The 25013-nt window shown below is 43.8% G+C and overlaps 1 protein-coding gene across 1 annotated transcript in view; it reads right to left on the minus strand.

The window, feature by feature from the left end:
• LOC133658770 (mitochondrial 10-formyltetrahydrofolate dehydrogenase-like) overlaps positions 1 to 25013 on the minus strand; it is a 73590-nt gene that overhangs the window by 11653 nt on the left and 36924 nt on the right. Inside the window, exons 10-18 of the mRNA XM_062061149.1 lie at positions 19453 to 19597; positions 18936 to 19055; positions 18733 to 18860; positions 16864 to 17014; positions 7563 to 7633; positions 7353 to 7458; positions 5830 to 5917; positions 5652 to 5745; positions 5473 to 5572 (exon numbers count right to left, since the gene is read on the minus strand). Coding sequence (XP_061917133.1) covers positions 5473 to 5572; positions 5652 to 5745; positions 5830 to 5917; positions 7353 to 7458; positions 7563 to 7633; positions 16864 to 17014; positions 18733 to 18860; positions 18936 to 19055; positions 19453 to 19597 — 1003 coding nt within the window. The remainder of the gene's footprint in view (positions 1 to 5472; positions 5573 to 5651; positions 5746 to 5829; positions 5918 to 7352; positions 7459 to 7562; positions 7634 to 16863; positions 17015 to 18732; positions 18861 to 18935; positions 19056 to 19452; positions 19598 to 25013) is intronic.

Below are 25013 nucleotides of genomic sequence, written 5' to 3' on the forward strand. Positions count from 1 at the left end.
CTGGGGCAGCCCTAACAAGTTTGACACCCCTACTTTAAACCATTGTGAAGTTGGCCCCTCTTATAGTTCTAAATATTCAAATAACATTACCATTTATTTGTGCTACATTTGTCCTGTTACATATCTAAGTTATTCCTAAATGCATTTTCTGACTAGTGACGTCACTCCAAAGAAATGCACCTGGGCAGCGTGTGAATGTTGTCTGTCTATCTGTGTTGGCCCTGTGGTGAGGTACACATCACAGACATGTGGTCTAGTAGGACCACAGACATGTGGTCTAATAAGACCACAGACATGTGGTCTAGTAGGACCACAGACATGTGGTCTAATAGGACCACAGACATGTGGTCTAGTAGGACCACAGACATGTGGTCGAGTTGGACCACAGACATGTGGTCTAATAGGACCACAGACATGTGGTCTAATAGGACCACAGACATGTGGTCTAATAGGACCACAGACATGTGGTCCTACTAGACCACAGACATGTGGTCTAGTAGGATCACAGACATGTGGTCTAGTAGGACCACAGACATGTGGTCTAGTAGGATCACAGACATGTGGTCTAGTAGGATCACAGACATGTGGTCTAGTAGGACCACAGACATGTGGTCTAGTAGGATCACAGACATGTGGTCTAGTAGGACCACAGACATGTGGTCTAGTAGGACCACGGACATGTGGTCTAGTAGGACCACGGACATGTGGTCTAGTAGGACCACAGACATGTGGTCTAATAGGACCACGGACATGTGGTCTAGTAGGACCACGGACATGTGGTCTAGTAGGACCACGGACATGTGGTCTAGTAGGACCACAAGACACGTGGTCTAATAGGACCACAGACATGTGGTCTAGTAGGACCACAGACATGTGGTCTAGTAGGACCACAGACATGTGGTCTAGTAGGATCACAGACATGTGGTCTAGTAGGACCACAGACATGTGGTCTAGTAGGACCACAGACATGTGGTCTAGTAGGACCACAGACATGTGGTCTAGTAGGACCACAGACATGTGGTCTAGTAGGACCACAGACATGTGGTCTAATAGGACCACAGACATGTGGTCTAGTAGGACCACAGACATGTGGTCTAGTAGGACCACAGACATGTGGTCTAGTAGGATCACGGACATGTGGTCTAGTAGGATCACAGACATGTGGTCTAGTAGGATCACAGACATGTGGTCTAGTAGGACCACGGACATGTGGTCTAGTAGGACCACAGACATGTGGTCTAATAGGACCACGGACATGTGGTCTAGTAGGACCACGGACATGTGGTCTAGTAGGACCACAGACATGTGGTCTAATAGGACCACGGACATGTGGTCTAGTAGGACCACGGACATGTGGTCTAGTAGGACCACGGACATGTGGTCTAGTAGGACCACAGACATGTGGTCTAGTAGGACCACAAGACACATGGTCTAATAGGACCACAGACATGTGGTCTAGTAGGACCACAGACATGTGGTCTAATAGGACCACAGACATGTGGTCTAGTACGACCACAGACATGTGGTCTAATAGGACCACAGACATGTGGTCTAGTAGGACCACAGACATGTGGTTCAGTAGAACCACAGACATGTAGACCAGGTAGACCACAGACATGTGGTCTAGTAGGACCACAGACATGTGGTCTAATAAGACCACAGACATGTGGTCTAGTAGGACCACAGACATGTGGTCTAGTAGGACCACAGACATGTGGTCTAGTAAGACCACAGACATGTGGTCTAATAGGACCACAGACATGTGGTCTAGTAGGACCACAGACATGTGGTCTAGTAGGACCACAGACATGTGGTCTAATAGGACCACAGACATGTGGTCTAGTAGGACCACAGACATGTGGTCTAGTAAGACCACAGACATGTGGTCTAGTAGGACCACAGACATTAGTAGGACCACAGACATGTGGTCTAGTAGGACCACAGACATGTGGTCTAGTAGGACCACAGACATGTGGTCTAATAGGACCACAGACATGTGGTCTAGTAGGACCACAGACATGTGGTCTAGTAGGACCACAGACATGTGGTCTAATAGGACCACAGACATGTGGTCTAATAGGACCACAGACATGTGGTCTAGTAGGACCACAGACATGTGGTCTAATAGGACCACAGACATGTGGTCTAGTAGGACCACAGACATGTGGTCTAATAGGACCACAGACATGTGGTCTAGTAGGACCACAGACATGTGGTCTAGTAGGACCACAGTCATGTGGTCTAATAGGACCACAGACATGTGGTCTAATAGGACCACAGACATGTGGTCCTACTAGACCACAGACATGTGGTCTAGTAGGATCACAGACATGTGGTCTAGTAGGATCACAGACATGTGGTCTAGTAGGACCACAGACATGTGGTCTAGTAGGATCACAGACATGTGGTCTAGTAGGATCACAGACATGTGGTCTAGTAGGACCACAGACATGTGGTCTAGTAGGATCACAGACATGTGGTCTAGTAGGACCACAGACATGTGGTCTAGTAGGACCACGGACATGTGGTCTAATAGGACCACGGACATGTGGTCTAGTAGGACCACAGACATGTGGTCTAATAGGACCACGGACATGTGGTCTAGTAGGACCACGGACATGTGGTCTAGTAGGACCACGGACATGTGGTCTAGTAGGACCACAAGACACGTGGTCTAATAGGACCACAGACATGTGGTCTAGTAGGACCACAGACATGTGGTCTAATAGGACCACAGACATGTGGTCTAATAGGACCACAGACATGTGGTCTAGTAGGACCACAGACATGTGGTCTAGTAGGATCACAGACATGTGGTCTAGTAGGACCACAGACATGTGGTCTAGTAGGACCACAGACATGTGGTCTAGTAGGACCACAGACATGTGGTCTAGTAGGACCACAGACATGTGGTCTAGTAGGACCACAGACATGTGGTCTAATAGGACCACAGACATGTGGTCTAGTAGGACCACAGACATGTGGTCTAGTAGGACCACAGACATGTGGTCTAGTAGGATCACAGACATGTGGTCTAGTAGGATCACAGACATGTGGTCTAGTAGGACGACAGACATGTGGTCTAGTAGGATCACAGACATGTGGTCTAGTAGGACCACGGACATGTGGTCTAGTAGGACCACAGACATGTGGTCTAATAGGACCACGGACATGTGGTCTAGTAGGACCACGGACATGTGGTCTAGTAGGACCACAGACATGTGGTCTAATAGGACCACGGACATGTGGTCTAGTAGGACCACGGACATGTGGTCTAGTAGGACCACGGACATGTGGTCTAGTAGGACCACAGACATGTGGTCTAGTAGGACCACAAGACACATGGTCTAATAGGACCACAGACATGTGGTCTAGTAGGACCACAGACATGTGGTCTAATAGGACCACAGACATGTGGTCTAGTACGACCACAGACATGTGGTCTAATAGGACCACAGACATGTGGTCTAGTAGGACCACAGACATGTGGTTCAGTAGAACCACAGACATGTAGACCAGGTAGACCACAGACATGTGGTTCAGTAGAACCACAGACATGTAGACCAGGTAGACCACAGACATGTGGTCTAGTAGGACCACAGACATGTGGTCTAATAAGACCACAGACATGTGGTCTAGTAGGACCACAGACATGTGGTCTAGTAGGACCACAGACATGTGGTCTAGTAAGACCACAGACATGTGGTCTAGTAGGACCACAGACATTAGTAGGACCACAGACATGTGGTCTAGTAGGACCACAGACATGTGGTCTAGTAGGACCACAGACATGTGGTCTAATAGGACCACAGACATGTGGTCTAGTAGGACCACAGACATGTGGTCTAGTAAGACCACAGACATGTGGTCTAGTAGGACCACAGACATTAGTAGGACCACAGACATGTGGTCTAGTAGGACCACAGACATGTGGTCTAGTAGGACCACAGACATGTGGTCTAATAGGACCACAGACATGTGGTCTAGTAGGACCACAGACATGTGGTCTAGTAGGACCACAGACATGTGGTCTAATAGGACCACAGACATGTGGTCTAGTAGGACCACAGACATGTGGTCTAATAGGACCACAGACATGTGGTCTAATAGGACCACAGACATGTGGTCTAGAAGGACCACAGACATGTGGTCTAGTAGGACCACAGACATGTGGTCTAATAGGACCACAGACATGTGGTCTAGAAGGACCACAGACATGTGGTCTAGTAGGACCACAGACATGTGGTCTAGTAGGACCACAGACATGTGGTCTAATAGGACCACAGACATGTGGTCTCGTAGGACCACAGACATGTGGTCTAATAGGACCACAGACATGTGGTCTAGTAGGACCATAGACATGTGTTCTAGTAGGACCACAGACATCTTTTCTGTGCTGTTAATACCCATCTTGACTAACTGGGTTAATACAAGTGCTGTTAATACCCATCTTGACTAACTGGGTTAATAAAAGTACTGTTAATACCCATCTTGACTAACTGGGTTAATAAAAGTACTGTTAATACCCATCTTGACTAACTGGGTTAATAAAAGTACTGTTAATACCCATCTTGACTAACTGGTTAATAAAAGTACTGTTAATACCCATCTTGACTAACTGGGTTAATAAAAGTGCTGTTAATACCCATCTTGACTAACTGGGTTAATAAAAGTACTGTTAATACCCATCTTGACTAACTGGTTAATAAAAGTACTGTTAATACCCATCTTGACTAACTGGGTTAATAAAAGTACTGTTAATACCCATCTTGACTAACTGGGTTAATAAAAGTGCTGTTAATACCCATCTTGACTAACTGGGTTAATAAACGTGCTGTTAATACCCATCTTGACTAACTGGGTTAATAAAAGTGCTGTTAATACCAATCTTGACTAACTGGGTTAATAAAAGTACTATTAATACCCATATTGACTAAGTGGGTTAATAAAAGTACTGTTAATACCCATCTTGACTAAGTGGGTTAATAAAAGTACTGTTAATACCCATCTTGACTAACTGGGTTAATAAAAGTGCTGTTAATCCCAATCTTGACTAACTGGGTTAATAAAAGTACTATTAATACCCATATTGACTAAGTGGGTTAATAAAAGTACTGTTAATACCCATCTTGACTAAGTGGGTTAATAAAAGAACTGTTAATACCCATCTTGACTAACTGAGTTAATAAAAGTGCCACTGACTGTTTATAGTACAATTGTCATTTCCTTCAATTTCAGTGAATCCCACTCAAAATTCATCGGAATATACATGGAGATATACATCGAATATCGAGTTGAAGTAAAAATATATCGAGATATACTTTTCCATCCACATCGCCCAGCACTATTGTGTCTGGTTAGTCTACCTAATCTAAGCAAAGGATTGGTGAATGACATTATTCAGCTCTCATACCGATGATTGTTCATTTACCAGTTCAGTTTTGTTTAATGAGCAAAAAGGGCCTCTCTTACCATGCGAACAGCCTTGTCCATGTCACAATCACTAAAGATGATGAGAGGTGACTTCCCTCCCAGTTCCAGAGACACTTTCTTTAAGTTACTGAGTGCACAGCTTTAAGGGAATGTCAAATAGATGAACATCATTTGGCAGTCAAATTATTTTATGGGCAAATAACTTCAACAAGTCATACCTTTTCATGATTTGTTTGCCGATGGGTGTTGAACCAGTGAAGCCCAGCTTGCGCACATCTGGGTGATCAGCCATGCGCTGCCCCACCATTCCTCCTGGAGAGGAAAGCATGTTTCATTTAGTAAGGCTTAAAAAGCGCTTCCTAAGAAGATATTGCAGCAATAACGCTTCTGGTGTACCTGAGCCTGGTGCAATGTTGATGACTCCTTTTGGAATACCAGCTTTAACTGACAACTCAGCGAATTTTAATGCTGTTAGTGGAGTTACCTGGATATATGAGAGACATCGTATACATTGACATAAAATACACCTCTAATTGTTCATGTGTGTGAGCAAACACAAAAACTCCCTGAGCATTCAGTGGAGCACACGTGAGCAACATCACACGTGGCAACACCAGCAGCACACCTTTCTCAAACTAATCTTTTATAATAACACTCAAATGAGAGGAGTCATTTTCATGCGATTATTTAGTAATATTAGTGATTTGGCCCACTTGTAATGAAAATAAAAGAAATCTTGTTTTTCATAAGCTATAGATCACATTTAGTTCCCCTTAAACATCCTCATGTTGCACAATGAAATGTAAGCATAGGATGAAGTGTGCATTCTTTCTCTAGTAACAGCATTCCATGATTAATATCAATACATTAACATTAATAATAAATGACAGTAGAATAAGCACACGTATGACTGAGGAGTCATAGTGTAACTTTGTGTGGTGTTTGAGTTGTCCGACTTTTTATGTGGCCATAAACGCACCAGTGGCTTAGTGGTATGCGTGTTGGTGACTGTCAGGTTCAAACACTGTTGACATCTATTAAACAAGACAAAAGGCAAGGAATCAAACAGAGACAGAATTCAATTTGGACTCAATATTGAGGAGAGACACGGCCACTGTACTCTCTGTACAGTCCTGCACCACGCTCTGACGAAGAAGGTTTTCGTCTTCTCTTTTATTTAGATGTTCAATGTTTACGCGACGACACATTTCTCAACAGGAATGGGGAGTATGTAAACAATCCTTGTTTTCGGTCACATCGAAGACAAAAGAAGAAGATCCCTCGGGCTTGGGCTTGTCCTGGATTCAGCTTGATCAGGTTTTCGAGGACAATGGATGACCCCTCCCGTCTGTTTCTATCGTACACAGCGGAATCTTCCAAGCGTTTGGCTTGGTGCAACAGAGACAGCTTCTTGTCTGTTCATTGGAAACTCAGAACGGAAAGTTTTTTGATAATTTAAATACAATTTTTCTGACAGTGACAGATGACAAGTTGGTTTTGGCCTGGTTTGTACGGCAGAAAATGACTAGTTTTTCGAGATAGAAGTTTTTTACTCATGTTTTTGGTGTGGTTATGGCCGAATATAAACAGTTTTGCTCAATAAAGTGATCGATATAATTCCTGTCCTCGAAGCATCTCGATAGACGTTACAATAATTGAACGGTGTTGACGAACACCGTTAGGGCCGCTTGTTGTCACTGTCACTCATTTTGCATTGCAAAATTACACAGAATAAATGTGTTTATTTTGTTTAGAATTCAGATGGGATTTGATTTGGTGCGCGGCATATATTTGCTGTGCGCAGAGGACGCTTGAGCAGTGCGCAATTGCGCAGGCGCGCACCTTAGAGGGAACGTTGCACTTGAGGCAATAGAAAGAAGACAGGATATAATGGCCGTAAAAGCTGATTGTCTGCTTACCTGCGCTGGTTTCAGAACTAGTGTGTTTCCGGCTGCAAGGCAGGCAGCACTTTTCCAAGCTAACATCATGAGGGGGTAGTTCCAAGGGATGATGATGGCACACACGCTGGCACACAAACATACAATCACTGAATAACAATACAAGATACAAATATCAACATTCAATGTAATGTCAATTGTCAAATATTTCTAATACTCCATAAATCTTACCCTATTGGTTCTTTTTTAGTAAAGGTGAGATTGTGGTTTGGTCTGGCTTGGTTAATGGGGATTGTCTTGCCCTGCAAATATATGAGAGATATCGTGTGCCTGACTTAAATCAATTGACACAAAAACATACTTGAAGAGGCCATGGAAGGAACACAGGACATAATGGCAGTAAATCCTGAATGTCTGCTTACCTGTGCTGGTTTCAGAACTAGTGTGTTTCAGGCTGCACTTTTGTGTGTTTGACTTTATTCTCATATTAAAGGCCTACTGAAAGCCACTACTACCGACCACGCAGTCTGATAGTTTATATATCAATGATGAAATCTTAACATTGCAACACATGCCAATACGGCCGGGTTAACTTATAAAGTGCAATTTTAAATTTCCCAGGGAACTCCCGGCTGAAAACGTCTCGGTATGATGACGTATGCGCGTGACGTCAAGGGTTGAAGGAGACATTTTGGAATAGCACGGTCGCCAGCTTAAGTCGTCTGTTTTCACCACATAATTCCACAGTATTCTGGACATCTGTGTTGGTGAATCTTTTGCAATTTGTTCAATTAACAATGGAGACTGCAAAGAAGAAAGTTGTAGGTGGGATCGGTGTATTAGCGGCTGGCTGCAGCAACACAACCAAGAGGACTTTGAGTTGGATAGCAGACGCGCTACCGTGAGTACAGCTTTGGCTTCCAAACATTTGATCGCTTTCCCGTACGTGCGTGCCGCCATGTGCATGTCACGTACGTAACTTTGGGGAAATATATGTTTCTTGCTGACTCTGAAGCCGGCCGGGGTGTCGTTGAAAGCTACAACGCCGTCCGCCGCCGCGCTGCTGTCCTCACCTTGACTTCCTCCGCCGACCGCACTGATCATCGTGGTGAAGCCCTTCGTCGCGCCGTCGATCGCTGGAACGCAGGTGAGCACGGGTGTTGATGAGCAGATGAGGGCTGGCGTAGGTGGAGAGCTAATGTTATTAGCATAGCTCTGTCGAGGTCCCGTAGCTAAGTTAGCTTCAATGGCGTCGTTAGCAACAGCATTGCTAGGCTTCGCCAGCCTGGAAAGCATTAACCGTGTGGTTACAGGTCCAGGGTTTGGTAGTATTGTTGACCTTCTGTCTATCCTTCCAGTCAGGGGCTTATTTCTTCTGTTTCTATCCGCAGTTAAGCACGATGCTATCACTTTAGCTCCGTAGCTAAAGAGCTTCGCCGATGTATTGTCGTAGAGATAAAAGTCACTGTGAATGTCCATTTCGCGTTCCCGACTCTCATTTTCAAGAGGATATAGTATCCGAGGTGGTTTAAAATACAAATCCGTGATCCACAATAGAAAAAGGAGAAAGTGTGGAATCCAATGAGCCCTTGTACCTAAGTTACGGTCAGAGCGAAAAAAGATACGTCCTGCACTGCACTCTAATCCTTCACTCTCACGTTCCTCATCCACGAATCTTTCATCCTGGCTCAAATGATCAAATATGACACATAGATTGGATCTGCTATCCCCGTTTAAATAAGAACATTTCATTTCAGTAGGCCTTTAAACCCTTATATTATTTTACTGTACATTGCTGCTAATCATATTAAGGTTCATGTATGAGGAAACTAGACCATATGACCAGTCAGTTTGTTAATGTTATCACTAATACTTGGCACATGACTATGGAAGGAAGCAGTATACCTTGAAAAACACACACAATACATGACTGGGCTAGATTTTAGTCAATGACACAATGGACAATACTTTATACTTCACAAAATGTTTACCAGTCAAACCGTTCCACAAGTAAAAATGGATAATTCACCTAATTTAGGATGCATACACAGCCTAGCTTGCGATACACACCCAAGTAGAAACTACAACAAAGCCACCCCACAACCAGCCGCTACTTCAGGAGTTGGACGCTCTGACGGACTGCTTTGATTCCACAGACTGTAATCAACCTATTTGAGCCACAAAGTGCGGACATTGAGGTCATCACACACTGATTCGCAGAATACAGGTGAAACTCAATTAATTTCACAAGGTGAAGCTAATATATGACTTAGGCTCATAACATGCAACTCAAGATATTTCAAGCCTTCTTTTGATATCATTTTAAAGCTAATGGTTTAAAACAGGCGTGCCCACACTTTTTCTGCAGGCGAGCTACTTTTCTATTGACCAAGTCGAGAGGATCTACCTCATTCATATATATCATTTACCGTATTTTCCGCTATATAAGGCGCACCTAAAAACCTCCAATTTTCTCAAAAGCTGACAGTGCGCCTTATAATACGGTGCACCTTATACATACTTGCCAACCTTGAGACCTCCGATACCGGGAGGTGGGGGGTGGGGGTGGGGGGGGTGGCGTGGTTAAGAGGGGAATATATTTAAGCTAGAATTTACCAACTCAAGTATTTCATATATATATATATATATATATATATATATATATATATATATATATATGTATATGTATGAAATACTTGACTTTCAGTGAATTCTAGCTATATATATATATATATATTTATTTTATTATACATATAAATAAAAGAAATACTTGAATTTCAGTGTTCTGGAGGCTATCCAGTAGATGGCAGTATTGTCCTGTTTAAGAGTGTCACAACATTGCTGTTTACGGCAGAAGAACTGCTTTACGGTAGACTAAACGTGACTGCTGTTGTTGTGTGTTGTTACCGGCGCTGGGAGGACGTTAATGAAACTGCCTAACAATAAAGCCACATAAGAAACCAAGAACTCGCCCTCGATCATTCTACAGTTATGACATCATTGGGCAGGCAAGCTGTTTATATCGTGGGAAAGCGGACGTGAGAACCGGCTGTCCCCACTCAGGTCCGCATTGAGCTGGAGGGGGCGTGGCCTCCAGCTCCGGCTGAATACCGAGAGTTTGTCGGGAGAAAATTTCTGCCGGGAGGTTATCGGGAGAGGCACTGAATACCGGGAGTCTCCCCCTAAAAACGGGAGGGTTGGCAAGTATGGCCTTATAAATGGACCAATATTGAGCCACAACAGGTCTCGCAACTACGGGAGGCATAACGTAACCCCAGCCTCTACTGTAGCGTCTATTCTATGCGCCTTATAATGTGGTGCGCCTTATAATGTGGTGCGCCTTATATATGAACAACGTTTTAAAATAGGCCATTCATTGAAGGTGCGCCTTATAATCCGGTGCGCCTTATAATGCGGAAAATACGGTATATTTATTTATTTAGGAAAGAGACGTTTTTGTTAACAAGTTAAAAGTGTTTAATGATAATACAAGCATGTTTGACACGTACAGATTCCTTTCTTTCATGAAGACAAGAATATAAGTTGGTGTATTACCTGATTATGATGACTTGCATTGATAGGAATCAGACAGTAGTGATGATAACGTCCGCATTTTCAAATGGAGGAGGAAAAAAGTCCTCCTTCCTGTCCAATACCACATGAAAGTGGACGGTTTTTGGTATCTTATTTGTCCGGCTTCCATACTCGTTTTTTTTACAATAAATACATTGGCGGCAAACTCCGCAGCTTGCTAGCTTGTGCACGCCAGCTTTTTGAGACTCTTATTTTGTTAGCGCAGGCAGGTTGAAGCAGCGCTTTTATTGTGAAGATAGGAACTGCAGTTGGTCTTTAGAGTCTTGACGGCAGGTACGGCATTGAAAGTCTGTAGGAATAAAAAAGTGTTTCTCGCCTTCCTGTCGGTAATTTTTTCTTAATAATGAGCTGGCAGCAGCCAGCGTCATCTCACAAGACCCTCGGGTGCCGTGAATGTCAATCAAGTGACTAAAGTGACGTCTTGGTGAAGATGTTTTAATGCCTGGCTGGCGATGGACTGACACACCCTCAGCGATCGACCGCTAGCTCGCGATGGACGTAATGTGCACCGCTGGCTTAAAGCTTATGAAAACCTCAAATTGAAAATGTTTGAAAATTTGGGGTTTTTAAAATCTCTAAGCCGTGAGCATCAAAACGAAAAGAAATAAAGGCTAACTCAATTTGCATGTATTGAGTTTCTATCACATATTAGTTTCACATTTGAAGTTGAATTGCTGACATGAATAGATGTTTGCATGATATTTCAATGATTTGAGTTTCACCTGTGTCTATTCTGCATGGACACTGTCCTCCCCATTAAAACAGTGCGCTGGTTTCCAGATAACGCGCCCTGGATCACCAGCAACCAGCAAGAAAGGGCATTCAAAGAGGGAGACATGGACAAGCTAACCAATTTAACCAGTAATTAAACAGGTTTGATGGTAAAGTTAAAGGCCTACTGAAAGCCACTACTACCGACCACGCAGTCTGATAGTTTATACATCAATGATGAAATCTTAACATTGCAACACATGCCAATACGGCCGGGTTAACTTATAAAGTGCAATTTTAAATTTCCCGCAAAACTTCCGGTTGAAAACGTCTATGTATGATGACGTATGCGCGTGACGTCAATGGTTGAAGCGGAAGTATTCGGACACATTGTATCCAATACAAACAGCTCTGTTTTCATCGCAAAATTCCACAGTATTCTGGACATCTGTGTTGGTGAATCTTTTGCAATTTGTTTAATGAACAATGGAGACTGCAAAGAAGAAAGCTGTAGGTGGGATCGGTGTATTAGCGGATGGCTGCAGCAACACAACCAGGAGGACTTTGACTTGGATAGCAGACGCGCTATCCGACGCTAGCCGCCGACCGCATTGACGATCGAGTGAAGTCCTTCGTCGCTCCGTCGATCGCTGGAACGCAGGTGAGCACGGGTGTTGATGAGCAGATGAGGGCTGGCTGGCGTAGGTGGATAGCTTATGTTTTTAGCATAGCTCTGTGAGGTCCCGTTGCTAAGTTACCTTCAATGTCGTCGTTAGCAACAGCATTGTTAAGCTTCGCCAGGCTGGAAAGCATTAACCGTGTATTTACAGGTCCATGGTTTAATAGTATTGTTGATTTTCTGTCTATCCTTCCAGTCAGGGGTTTATTTATTTTGTTTCTATTTGCAGTTAAGCCCGATGCTATCACATTAGCTCCGTAGCTAAAGTGCTTCGCCGATGTATTGTTGTGGAGATAAAAGTCACTATGAATGTCCATTTCGCGTTCTCGACTCTCATTTTCAAGAGGATATAGTATCCGAGGTGGTTTAAAATACAAATCCGTGATCCACAATAGAAAAAGGAGAGAGTGTGGAATCCAATGAGCCAGCTTGTACCTAAGTTATGGTCAGAGCGAAAAAAGATGCGTCCTGCACTGCACTCTAGTCCTTCACTCTCACGTTCCTCATCCACAAATCTTTCATCCTCGCTCAAATTAATGGGGTAATCGTCGCTTTCTCGGTCCGAATCGCTCTCGCTGCTGGTGTAAACAATGGGGAAAGATGAAGAGCCTTTCAAACTGTGACGTCACGCTACTTCCGGTACAGGCAAGGCTTTTTTTTATCAGCGATCAAATGTTGCGAACTTTATCGTCGATGTTCTCTACTAAATCCTTTCAGCAAAAATATGACAATATCGCGAAATGATCAAGTATGACACATGATTGTTGAGCATTGTTAAGCTTCGCCAGGCTGGAAAGCATTAACCGTGTAGTTAGAGGTCCATGGTTTAATAGTATTGTTGATTTTCTGTCTATCCTTCCAGTCAGGGGTTTATTTATTTTGTTTCTATCAGCATTTAAGCACGATGCTATTACGTTAGCGCTGTAGCTAAAGAGCTTCGTTCATTAAATTGTTTTATTTAAACGGGAATAGCAGATTCATTCTAAGTATGACACATAGAATGAATCTGCTATACCTGTTTAAATAAAACAATTTAATTTCAGTAGGCCTTTAAGTCAACCATAGGGCTTTAGACCAGTGACCTCTCATGTCACGAAGACCCTGAATACCTCATGGTGTAAGTCAAGCTATCTTCAGTAGACTTCAGTAGGAACCAACCCCAGCTGCAGCCTATTTTCATCAAGGGCACAGAGGTCAAGGTGGTCAGGACCTATAAGTACTTGGGCCTGCAGACAGATGGACTGGACTGTTAAGAGAACCCAGCAAACATCTTCAGGAAAGGACACTGTTGTCAGTACTTCCTGAGAAAGCTGCGGTCCTTCAACATCTGTGAGAACCAGCACCAACAAACTCTTCTCTGTTGTGGTATGCTTGATATTGGTTCAAAAAGTTATGCTGAATATTGTAAAACCCTTGACTTATATATGTAACCTATCATTCCAGACTGGCTGCTTTCCAAGTCAAATGAAAATGGCTAAGGTAACTCCGCTCTTCAAAAGTGACAGCAAACACGCTTTCACCAATTACAGACCAATCTCTCTTTTGCCTCAGTTCTCAAAAATCTTAGAGAAACTATTTAACTCTCGACTTGAATCTTTTCTTGAGAAGCATCGTATAATCAATGACGGTCAGTATGGCTTTAGGTCCAAACGAACAACCTCAATGGCAATAACTGAAGCCATTGAAGAAATGACTAATGCACTGGAGCATAAAAGATATGCAGTTGGTATTTTTATTGATCTAAAGAAAGCCTTTGATACCATTAATCATTCTACTAGATAAAATGGGAAGATATGGAATTAGGGGGCTGGCTGGTTAAAAAGTTATTTAACAGGGAGGGTACAGTTTGTTAAAATGGGTCAATTTTTATCTGATACTCTTGGCATTGCTTGTGGTGTCCCCCTAGGGTCCGTGTTGGGGCCAAAACTGTTTAATGTATATATTAATGATATGTTTAATACATCCAAAATACTGAAATGTATACTATTTGCAGATGACACAAATATATTCTACAGTAGTGATGACTATAATGAGCTCATAAATACAGTAAACACAGAACTAAACATAGTAAAAAAATGGATGGACACAAATACATTATCTTTGAATATAAATAAAACTAAGATAGTGATGTTTGGAAGTCGCAACATAATGTCTGAACAGAAAATAAGTATTGATGGTACCCAAATTGAAATCGTAAATGAGAATACATTTTTGGGAGTAATAATTGATAGTAAACTATCATGGAAAGCTCATGTCAGACACATTAAAACAAAAATCTCCAAAAGCCTCTCAATTATAAACAAAGCAAAACTATACCTCAATGAAAATGCACTGCGTACTCTATACTGCACCTTGGTACTGCCATACCTTACATACTGTGTTGAAGTATGGGGGAATACTTACCACAACACAATTCATCCTCTGATCATATTACAGAAAAGAGCAGTGCGGATCATTCACAACGTTGGTTATTTAGGACATACTCATCATCTGTTTATGCAATCAAAGTTGTTCAAATTTGATGACCTTGTTAAATATAATACATTAATAATCTTATATAAAGCATTTAACAAATTATTGCCGCTTAATCTACAACGTTTTTTTATAAGACGAGTGCAGGCTCATAACTTGAGAGGCTTTGGATATTTCTTATTGCCGAGAGCTCAAACCACCCGTAAACGTTTTTGTGTGTCTGTATGCGGAGTAAAACTATGTTTTTGTGTGTCTGTATGCGGAGTAAAACTATGGAACTAACTGGACTTACAACACAAGCAATGCCCAACTATTAATCCATTTAAACTATTATACAAACATGGGGTCAGGTTCAAATATAGAGATGAGGGTCTTTAATTTGACCTGCTGCTGTACTCTGTCTCAAAGTGTTAACATGTGCTCAATGTTTCCTTACCATTATTGCTATGTTGTCTATTACCATTATTGCTATGTTGTCTATTACCATTATTGCTATGTTGTCTATTACCATTATTGCTATGTTGTCTATTACCATTGTTGCTATGTTGTCTATTACCATTATTGGTGAGTTGTCTATTACCATTATTGCTATGTTGTCTATTACCATTGTTGCTATGTTGTCTATTACCATTATTGCTATGTTGTCTATTACCATTATTGCTATGTTGTCTATTACCATTATTGCTATGTTGTCTATTACCATTATTGCTATGTTGTCTATTACCATTATTGCTATGTTGTCTATTACCATTATTGCTATGTTGTCTATTACCATTGTTGCTATGTTGTCTATTACCATTATTGCTATGTTGTCTATTACCATGATTGCTATGTTGTCTATTACCATTGTTGCTATGTTGTCTATTACCATTGTTGCTATGTTGTCTATTACCATTATTGCTATGTTGTCTATTACCATTATTGCTATGTTGTCTATTAACATTATTGCTATGTTGTCTATTACCATTATTGCTATGTTGTCTATTACCATTGTTGCTATGTTGTCTATTACCATTATTGCTATGTTGTCTATTACCATTATTGCTATGTTGTCTATTACCATTGTTGCTATGTTGTCTATTACCATTATTGCTATGTTGTCTATTACCATTATTGCTATGTTGTCTATTACCATTATTGCTATGTTGTCTATTACCATTGTTGCTATGTTGTCTATTACCATTGTTGCTATGTTGTCTATTACCATTGTTGCTATGTTGTCTATTACCATTATTGCTATGTTGTCTATTACCATTATTGCTATGTTGTCTATTACCATTGTTGCTATGTTGTCTATTACCATTATTGCTATGTTGTCTATTACCATTATTGCTATGTTGTCTATTACCATTATTGCTATGTTGTCTATTACCATTATTGCTATGTTGTCTATTACCATTATTGCTATGTTGTCTATTACCATTATTGCTATGTTGTCTATTACCATTATTGCTATGTTGTCTATTACCATTGTTGCTATGTTGTCTATTACCATTGTTGCTATGTTGTCTATTACCATTATTGCTATGTTGTCTATTACCATTGTTGCTATGTTGTCTATTACCATTATTGCTATGTTGTCTATTACCATTGTTGCTATGTTGTCTATTACCATTATTGCTATGTTGTCTATTACCATTATTGCTATGTTGTCTATTACCATTGTTGCTATGTTGTCTATTACCATTATTGCTATGTTGTTATGAAGGAGGGTTATGCCCACATTCTTCAAATGGACCTAAAATCAAAACCTATGTCTGAATCCCAAAAGGATGTTCTATCAGGACAAGGATCCCAAACATACATCTAAACAGGTGTTGGAATGGATAAAGCAGGCTAACATTAAGCTCCTGGAATGGCCTTCTCCAAGCCTCACCCCAAATATGATTGGACTATGCTTCAAAGCAGCTGTACCCAGAAACCAACCAATTTAAATCAACTACCAATTCCACAAAGAAGAGTGTTGGAATATCAAGTCAGAGGTGAAACATAAAAAGGGACATTCAACAATTGTGATGGAACATGAAAACAAACCTTGGGGCAACGGAAAGAAAAGCTTTACAAACAAAACTCTACCTGGATTTTGTCACACCAGCCAGCAAAGTAGCGAAATGTCTGAATAGACATGCCGACGTGAGTCTTCAAGGCCAGAGTGTACACAGCTCCGGAGTCCATTGCCTCAATGGTTGCCAGTTCCTCCTGGTGTTGCTCCATCACATCTGCAAGCCTTCATAGCAAGTGAGGAAGCATAGTATTCAACCTTTGACCACCATTTTTTTTATTCATCTTTGCAAACTAGAAGTTATATTTATACGGAGTGCCGAATGTAAAAGTTCAGTCAAACACATTTAACTCATTTTTCTCACATTTAGCTCATTTTCATCACATTTAAGTTTAAAGGCCTACTGAAAGCCACTACTAGCGACTACGCAATGATGAAATCTTAACATTGCAACACATGCCAATACGGCCGGGTTAACTTATAAAGTGCAATTTTAAATTTCCCGGGAAATATCCGGCTGAAAACGTCTCGGTATGATGACGTATGCGCGTGACGTGACGGATTGAACGGAAGTATTGGGACACCATTGTATCCCAATACAAACAGCATCTGTTTTCATCGAAAAATTCCACAGTGTTCTGGACATCTGTGTTGGTGAATCTTTTGCAATTTGTTTAATGAACAATGGAGACAGCAAAGAAGAAAGCTGTAGGTGGGATCGGTGCATTAGCGGCTGGCTGCAGCAACACAACCAGGAGGACTTTGAGTTGGATAGCAGACGCGCTATCCGACGCTAGCCGCCGACCGCATCGATGATCGTGGTGAAGTCCTTCGTCGCGCCGTCGATCGCTGGAACGCAGGTGAGCATGGGTGTTGATGAGCAGATAAGGGCTGGCGTAGGTGGAGAGCTAATGTTTTTAGCATAGCTCTGTCGAGGTTCCGTAGCTAAGTTAGCTTCAATGGCGTCGTTAGCAACGACATTGCTAGGCTTCGCCAGGCTGGTTAGCATTAACCATGTGGTTACAGGTCCATGGTTTGGTTCGGTGTCTCCTGATAGTAGAAGTAATAATAGTATTGTTGATCTTCTGTCTATCCTATACTAAGTTTGTGAACCCGTTCTCAAACAATGGCAATAAAACTATTCTGATCTGATCCTTCCAGTCAGGGGCATGTTTCTTCTGTTTCTATCCGCAGTTAAGCACGATGCTATCACGTTAGCTCCGAAGCTAAAGTGCTTCACCGATGAATTGTCGTGGAGATAAAAGTCACTGTGAATGTCCATTTCGCGTTCTCGACTCTCATTTTCAAGAGGATATAGTATCCGAGGTGGTTTAAAATACAAATCCGTGATCCACAATAGAAAAAGGAGAAAGTGTGGAATCCAATGAGCCCTTGTACCTAAGTTATGGTCAGAGCGAAAATAGATACACCCTGGCGTCCTGCACTGCACTCTAATCCTTCACTCTCACTTTCCTCATCCACGAATCTTTCATCCTGGCTCAAATTAATGGGGTAATCGTCGCTTTCTCGGTCCGAATCGCTCTCGCTGCTGGTGTAAACAATGGGGAAATGTGAGGAGCCTTTCAACCTGTGACGTCACGCTACTTCCGTTACAGGCAAGGCTTTTTTTATCAGCGACCAAAAGTTGCGAACTTTATCGTCGATGTTCTCTATTAAATCCTTTCAGCAAAAATATGGCAATATCGCGAAATGATCAAGTATGACACATAGAATGGATCTGCTATCCCCGTTTAAATAAGAACATTTCATTTCAGTAGGCCTTTAAGTTTAAATGTTGAGGTAAATATTATATCTAAATGTTAAATCTAAATCTAAATGTTACTAAAGGGAATTAAAATAAAGCAAGATAAATAGTTTTTAGGGTGAAATATAAAGGTAAAGTGTGAAATGCTACCCAATGACATAGTCTTTTGGCTGCTTACTTATAGAGTAGGTTTCCTCTGTCTCTCGGGTTCATCTTCCCCCAGGGCCCGGCAACAAAAGCTTGTTTAGCAGCAGCCACTGCACGATCAACATCCCCCACTGAAGCATAAGACACCTTACAGATAACCTGAAAAATGATGTGTGAGACACAAAAAATGATGACAAACTTTGTTGTTGATATAAACGTCATGAGATATCTTACCGATCCATTAGTTGGGTTAATGGTATCGTAGGTCTTGCCATTCTCAGCATCCACAAAAGAGCCATCGATGAAACACTGGTAGGGCATTTTCACTGTCATGTTGTTCACTTCTCGGATGGCCTGGTAGTGTACAGCACATCACAAACTATCAAACACAAGCTCATCTGGACAAAGTGGAACTGACTACTGTAAGCGTGAACACACAAAGAAGAGCACACTTTGAGCAGCAACAAACTGTACTTTATCGCAATGAACTGTGACAAAATGTACGCACATTAAAAAGGCAGACTGTTACCATAGAAACTGTTCCCCAGATTGGAGTGTTTTTTTATACGCGCTGACTTTGGCTCTGTTTTGATGCCATACTTTTTGTACTTGCACTTTTTTGGTCCTGATCCATAGAGGACTTGGCCTCTGGTTCTGTATTTGGACTGGGGTCCGCCGTTTTATGACTCCTGATTTAGAAGATCAAGCGTATCCACTGAAACAGCAAGATGATGTTGTGTTGCAGACTTACATAGTCAATGACCAGATCGTCCTTTTCTTCTTCACCTCTCAGCTTACGAACAAGCATCTGAACGAAGTCCTGGAAGGTGGTAGCCATGTAAACATCCTCATTTTGCAGGAGGACACCAGCCCGCTGCTTGACTTCCTCCACCAACCTAAGGTGATAAGCTACTGATTAGTAACAGTTGTAACAAGTCACATGGAGCACTTCTAGAACCACATCTTCTAATCTAGACAAGGCAGTATTCTTTCAATATGGTGGTAGTGGGATGTCATTTGTGATGAAATAGGCAAATAAAAAGGCTAACAACATATTTATGGACAAACCTTTGTGGTTAAATTCCTTATTCGTATCAACATTTCACCTAAATGGTCTGCATTTATATAGAACTTTACTATACCTGGAATGATTCCCAAAGCGAAGACCTCAATGAAAAATAAAAACTATGGACCCAGATTTCCCTCGCCCGGACGCGGGTCACCGGGGCCCCCCTCTGGAGCCAGGCCCGGAGGTGGGGCACGATGGCGAGCGCCTGTCCCCATGGGGCCCGGCCGGGCACAGCCCGAAGAGGCAACGTGGGTTCCCCCTCCAATGGGCTCACCACCCATAGCAGGGGTCATAGAGGTCGGGTGCGATGTGAGCTGGGCGGCAGCCGAAGGCAGGGCACTTGGCGGTCCGATCCTCGGCTACAGAAGCTAGCTCTTGGGACGTGGAACGTCACCTCGCTGGGGGAGAAGGAGCCTGAGCTAGTGCGCGAGGTGGAGAAGTTCAGACTAGACATAGTCGGACTCACTTCGACGCACAGCAAGGGCTCTGGAACCAGTTCTCTCGAGAGGGGCTGGACTCTCTTCTACTCTGGCGTTGCCGGCAGTGAGAGGCGACGGGCTTGGGTGGAAATTCTTGTTGCCCCCCGGCTCAGAGCCTGCATGTTGGAGTTCAACCCGGTGGACGAGAGGGTAGCTTCCCTCCGCCTTCGGGTGGGGGAACGGGTCCTGACTGTGGTTTGCGCTTCAGCGCCAAACCGCAGCTCAGAGTACCCACCCTTTTTGGATTCACTCGAGGGAGTACTTGAGAGTGCTCCCCCGGGTGATTCCCTCGTTCTACTGGGGGACTTCAACGCTCATGTTGGCAGCGACAGTGAAACCTGGAGAGGCGTGATTGGGAAGAATGGCTGCCCGGATCTGAACCCGAGCGGTGTTTTGTTATTGGACTTTTGTGCCCGTCACAGATTGTCCATAACGAACACCATGTTCAAACATAAGGGTGTCCATATGTGCACTTGGCACCAGGACACCCTAGGCCGCAGTTCCATGATCGACTTTGTAGTTGTGTCGTCGGATTTGCGGCCTCATGTTTTGGACACTCGGGTGAAGAGAGGGGCGGAGCTTTCTACCGATCACCACCTGGTGGTGAGTTGGCTGCGATGGTGGGGGAGGATGCCGGACAGACCTGGCATGCCCAAACGCATTGTGAGGGTTTGCTGGGAACGTCTGGCAGAGTCTCCTGTCAGAGAGAGTTTCAATTCCCACCTCCGGAAGAACTTTGAACATGTCACGAGGGAGGTGCTGGACATTGAGTCCGAATGGACCATGTTCCGCGCCTCTATTGTCGAGGCGGCTGATTGGAGCTGTGGCCGCAAGGTAGTTGGTGCCTGTCGTGGCGGTAATCCTAGAACCCGTTGGTGGACACCGTCGGTGAGTGATGCCGTCAAGCTGAAGAAGGAGTCCTATCGGGTTCTTTTGGCTCATAGGACTCCTGAGGCAGCGGACAGGTGCAGACAGGCCAAGCGGTGTGCGGCTTCGGCGGTCGCGGAGGCAAAATCTCGGACATGGGAGGAGTTCGGGGAAGCCATGGAAAACGACTTCCGGACGGCTTCGAAGCGATTGTGGACCACCATCCGCCGCCTCAGGAAGGGGAAGCAGTGCACTATCAACACCGTGTATGGTGAGGATGGTGTTCTGCTGACTTTGACTGCGGATGTTGTGGATCGGTGGAGGGAATACTTCGAAGACCTCCTCAATCCCACCAACACGTCTTCCTATGAGGAAGCAGTGCCTGGGGAATCTGTGGTGGGCTCTCCTATTTCTGGGGCTGAGGTTGCTGAGGTAGTTAAAAAGCTCCTCGGTGGCAAGGCCCCGGGGGTGGATGTGATCCGCCCGGAGTTCCTTAAGGCTCTGGATGCTGTGGGGATGTCTTGGTTGACAAGACTCTGCAGCATCGCGTGGACATCGGGGGCGGTACCTCTGGATTGGCAGACCGGGGTGGTGGTTCCTCTCTTTAAGAAGGGGAACCGGAGGGTGTGTTCTAACTATCGTGAGATCACACTCCTCAGCCTTCCCGGTAAGGTCTATTCAGGTGTGCTGGAGAGGAGGCTACGCCGGATAGTCGAACCTCGGATTCAGGAGGAACAGTGTGGTTTTCGTCCTGGTCGTGGAACTGTGGACCAGCTCTATACTCTCGGCAGGGTCCTTAAGGGTGCATGGACTTGGAGAAGGCATTCGACCGTGTCCCTCGGGAAGTCCTGTGGGGAGTGCTCAGAGAGTATGGGGTATCGGACTGTCTGATTGTGGCGGTCCGCTCCCTGTATGATCAGTGCCAGAGTTTGGTCCGCATTGCCGGCAATAAGTCGGACACGTTTCCAGTGAGAGTTGGACTCCGCCAAGGCTGCCCTTTGTCACCGATTCTGTTCATAACTTTTATGGACAGAATTTCTAGGCGCAGTCAAGGCGTTGAGGGGGTCTGGTTTGGTGGCTGCAGGATTAGGTCTCTGCTTTTTGCAGATGATGTGGTCCTGATGGCTTTATCTGGCCAGGATCTTCAGCTCTCGCTGGATCGGTTCGCAGCTGAGTGTGAAGCGACTGGGATGAGAATCAGCACCTCCAAGTCCGAGTGCATGGTTCTCGCCCGGAAAAGGGTGGAGTGCCATCTCCGGGTTGCGGAGGAGACCCTGCCCCAAGTGTAGGAGTTCAAGTACCTTGGAGTCTTGTTCACGAGTGAGGGAAGAGTGGATCGTGAAATCGACAGGCGGATCGGTGCGGCGTCTTCAGTAATGCGGACGCTGTATCGATCCGTTGTGGTGAAGAAGGACCTGAGCCGGAAGGCAAAGCTCTCAATTTACCGGTCGATCTACGTTCCCATCCTCACCTATGGTCATGAGCTTTGGGTTATGACCGAAAGGACAAGATCACGGGTACAAGCGGCCGAAATGAGTTTCCTCCGCCGGGTGGCGGGGCTCTCCCTTAGAGATAGGGTGAGAAGCTCTGCCATCCGGGGGGAACTCAAAGTAAAGCCGCTGTTCCTCCACATCGAGAGGAGCCAGATGAGGTGGTTCGGGCATCTGGTCAGGATGCCACCCGAACGCCTCCCTAGGGAGGTGTTTAGGGCACGTCCGACCGGTAGGAGGCCACGGGGAAGACCCAGGACACCTTGGGAAGACTATGTCTCCCAGCTGGCCTGGGAACGCCTCGGGATCCCCCGGGAGGAGCTGGACGAAGTGGCTGGGGATAGGGAAGTCTTGGCTTCCCTGCTTAAGCTGCTGCCCCCACGACCCGACCTCGGATAAGCGGAAGAAGATGGATGGATGGATGGATGGATTCCCAAAGCGCTTCACATTACACATCACATTCACACACACATTCAGACACTGAGGGCGGACGCTAACGACGACCCATCAGGAGCAAGGGTGAAGTGAAGGACACAACACGGATTCAGCTAGGATCAGTTTTGTTGTGGCAATTCTCAAAACAGACCTTTGCCTAATTTTGTTCTAATATTTGGAATAAAAAGAGCAACAGGCCAGATGTGGCCCCCAGGCCGTAGTTTGCCCATCCAACCCTGCTTTGTATGTGTAAATATTGTAATATGCAACTATAATTACAAACCCCGTTTCCATATGAGTTGGGAAATTGTGTTGGATGTAAATATAAACGGAATACAATGATTTGCAAATCCTTTTCAACCCATATTCAATTAAATATGCTACAAAGACAGCATATTTGATGTTCAAACTGATAAACATTTTTTTTGTTGCAAATAATCATTAACTTTAGAATTTGACGCCAGCAACACGTGACAAAGAAGTTGGGAAAGGTGGCAATAAATACTGATAAAGTTGAGGAATGCTCATCAAACACTTATTTGGAACATCCCACAGGTGAACAGGCAAATTGGGAACAGGTGGGTGCCATGATTGGGTATAAAAGTAGATTCCATGAAATGCTCAGTCATTCACAAACAAGGATGGGGCGAGGGTCACCACTTTGTCAACAAATGCGTGAGCAAATTCTTGAACAGTTTAAGAAAAACCTTTCTCAACCAGCTATTGCAAGGTATTTGGGGATTTCACCATCTACGCTCCGTAATATCATCAAAGGGTTCAGAGAATCTGGAGAAATCACTGCACGTAAGCAGCTAAGCCCATGACCTTCGATCCCTCAGGCTGTACTGCATCAACAAGCGACATCAGTGTGTAAAGGATATCACCACATGGGCTCAGGAACACTTCAGAAACCCACTGTAAGTAACTACAGTTGGTCGCTACATCTGTAAGTGCAAGTTAAAACTCTCCTATGTAAGGCGAAAACCGTTTATCAACAACACCCAGAAACGCCGTCGGCTTCGCTGGGCCTGAGCTCATCTAAAATGGACTGATACAAAGTGGAAAAGTGTTCTGTGGTTTGACGAGTCCACATTTCAAATTGTTTTTGGAAACTGTGGACGTCGTGTCCTCCGGACCAAAGAGGAAAAGAACCATCCGGATTGTTATAGGCGCAAAGTGTAAAAGCCAGCATGTGAGATGGTATGGGGGTGTATTAGTGCCCAAGACATGGGTAACTTACACAAGGCACCATTTATGCTGAAAGGTACATACAGGTTTTGGAGCAACATATGTTGCCATCCAAGCAACGTTACCATGGACGCCCCTGCTTATTTCAGCAAGACAATGCCAAGCCACGTGTTACATCAACGTGGCTTCATAGTAAAAGAGTGCGGGTACTAGACTGGCCTGCCTGCAGTCCAGACCTGTCTCCCATTGAAAATGTGTGGCGCATTATGAAGCCTAAAATAGCACAAGGGAGACCCCCGGACTGTTGAACAACTTAAGCTGTACATCAAGCAAGAATGGGAAAGAATTCCACCTGAGAAGCTTCAAAAATGTGTCTCCTCAGTTCCCAAACGTTTACTGAGTGTTGTTAAAAGGAAAGGCCATGTAACACAGTGGTGAACATGCCCTTTCCCAACTACTTTGGCACGTGTTGCAGCCATGAAATTCTAAGTTTATTATTATTTGCAAAAAAAAAAAAAAGTTTATGAGTTTGAACATCAAATATGTTGTCTTTGTAGTGCATTCAACTGAATATGGGTTGAAAAGGATTTGCAAATCATTGTATTCCGTTTATATTTACATCTAACACAATTTCCCAACTCATATGGAAACGGGGTTTGTATTTGTTTTGAGAGTGCAATTTTGTTCAATTAAGGTCACTTACTATGTACAGTCGTTCTCGCTTGTGTGCTTAGCTGTTGTGTAGCTGCTAGCTCCTACAGCTTACAGTATAGAATACAAGGTT

This window comes from Entelurus aequoreus, linkage group LG10 (assembly GCF_033978785.1).
Source record: "Entelurus aequoreus isolate RoL-2023_Sb linkage group LG10, RoL_Eaeq_v1.1, whole genome shotgun sequence".
NCBI lineage: Eukaryota > Metazoa > Chordata > Actinopteri > Syngnathiformes > Syngnathidae > Entelurus > Entelurus aequoreus.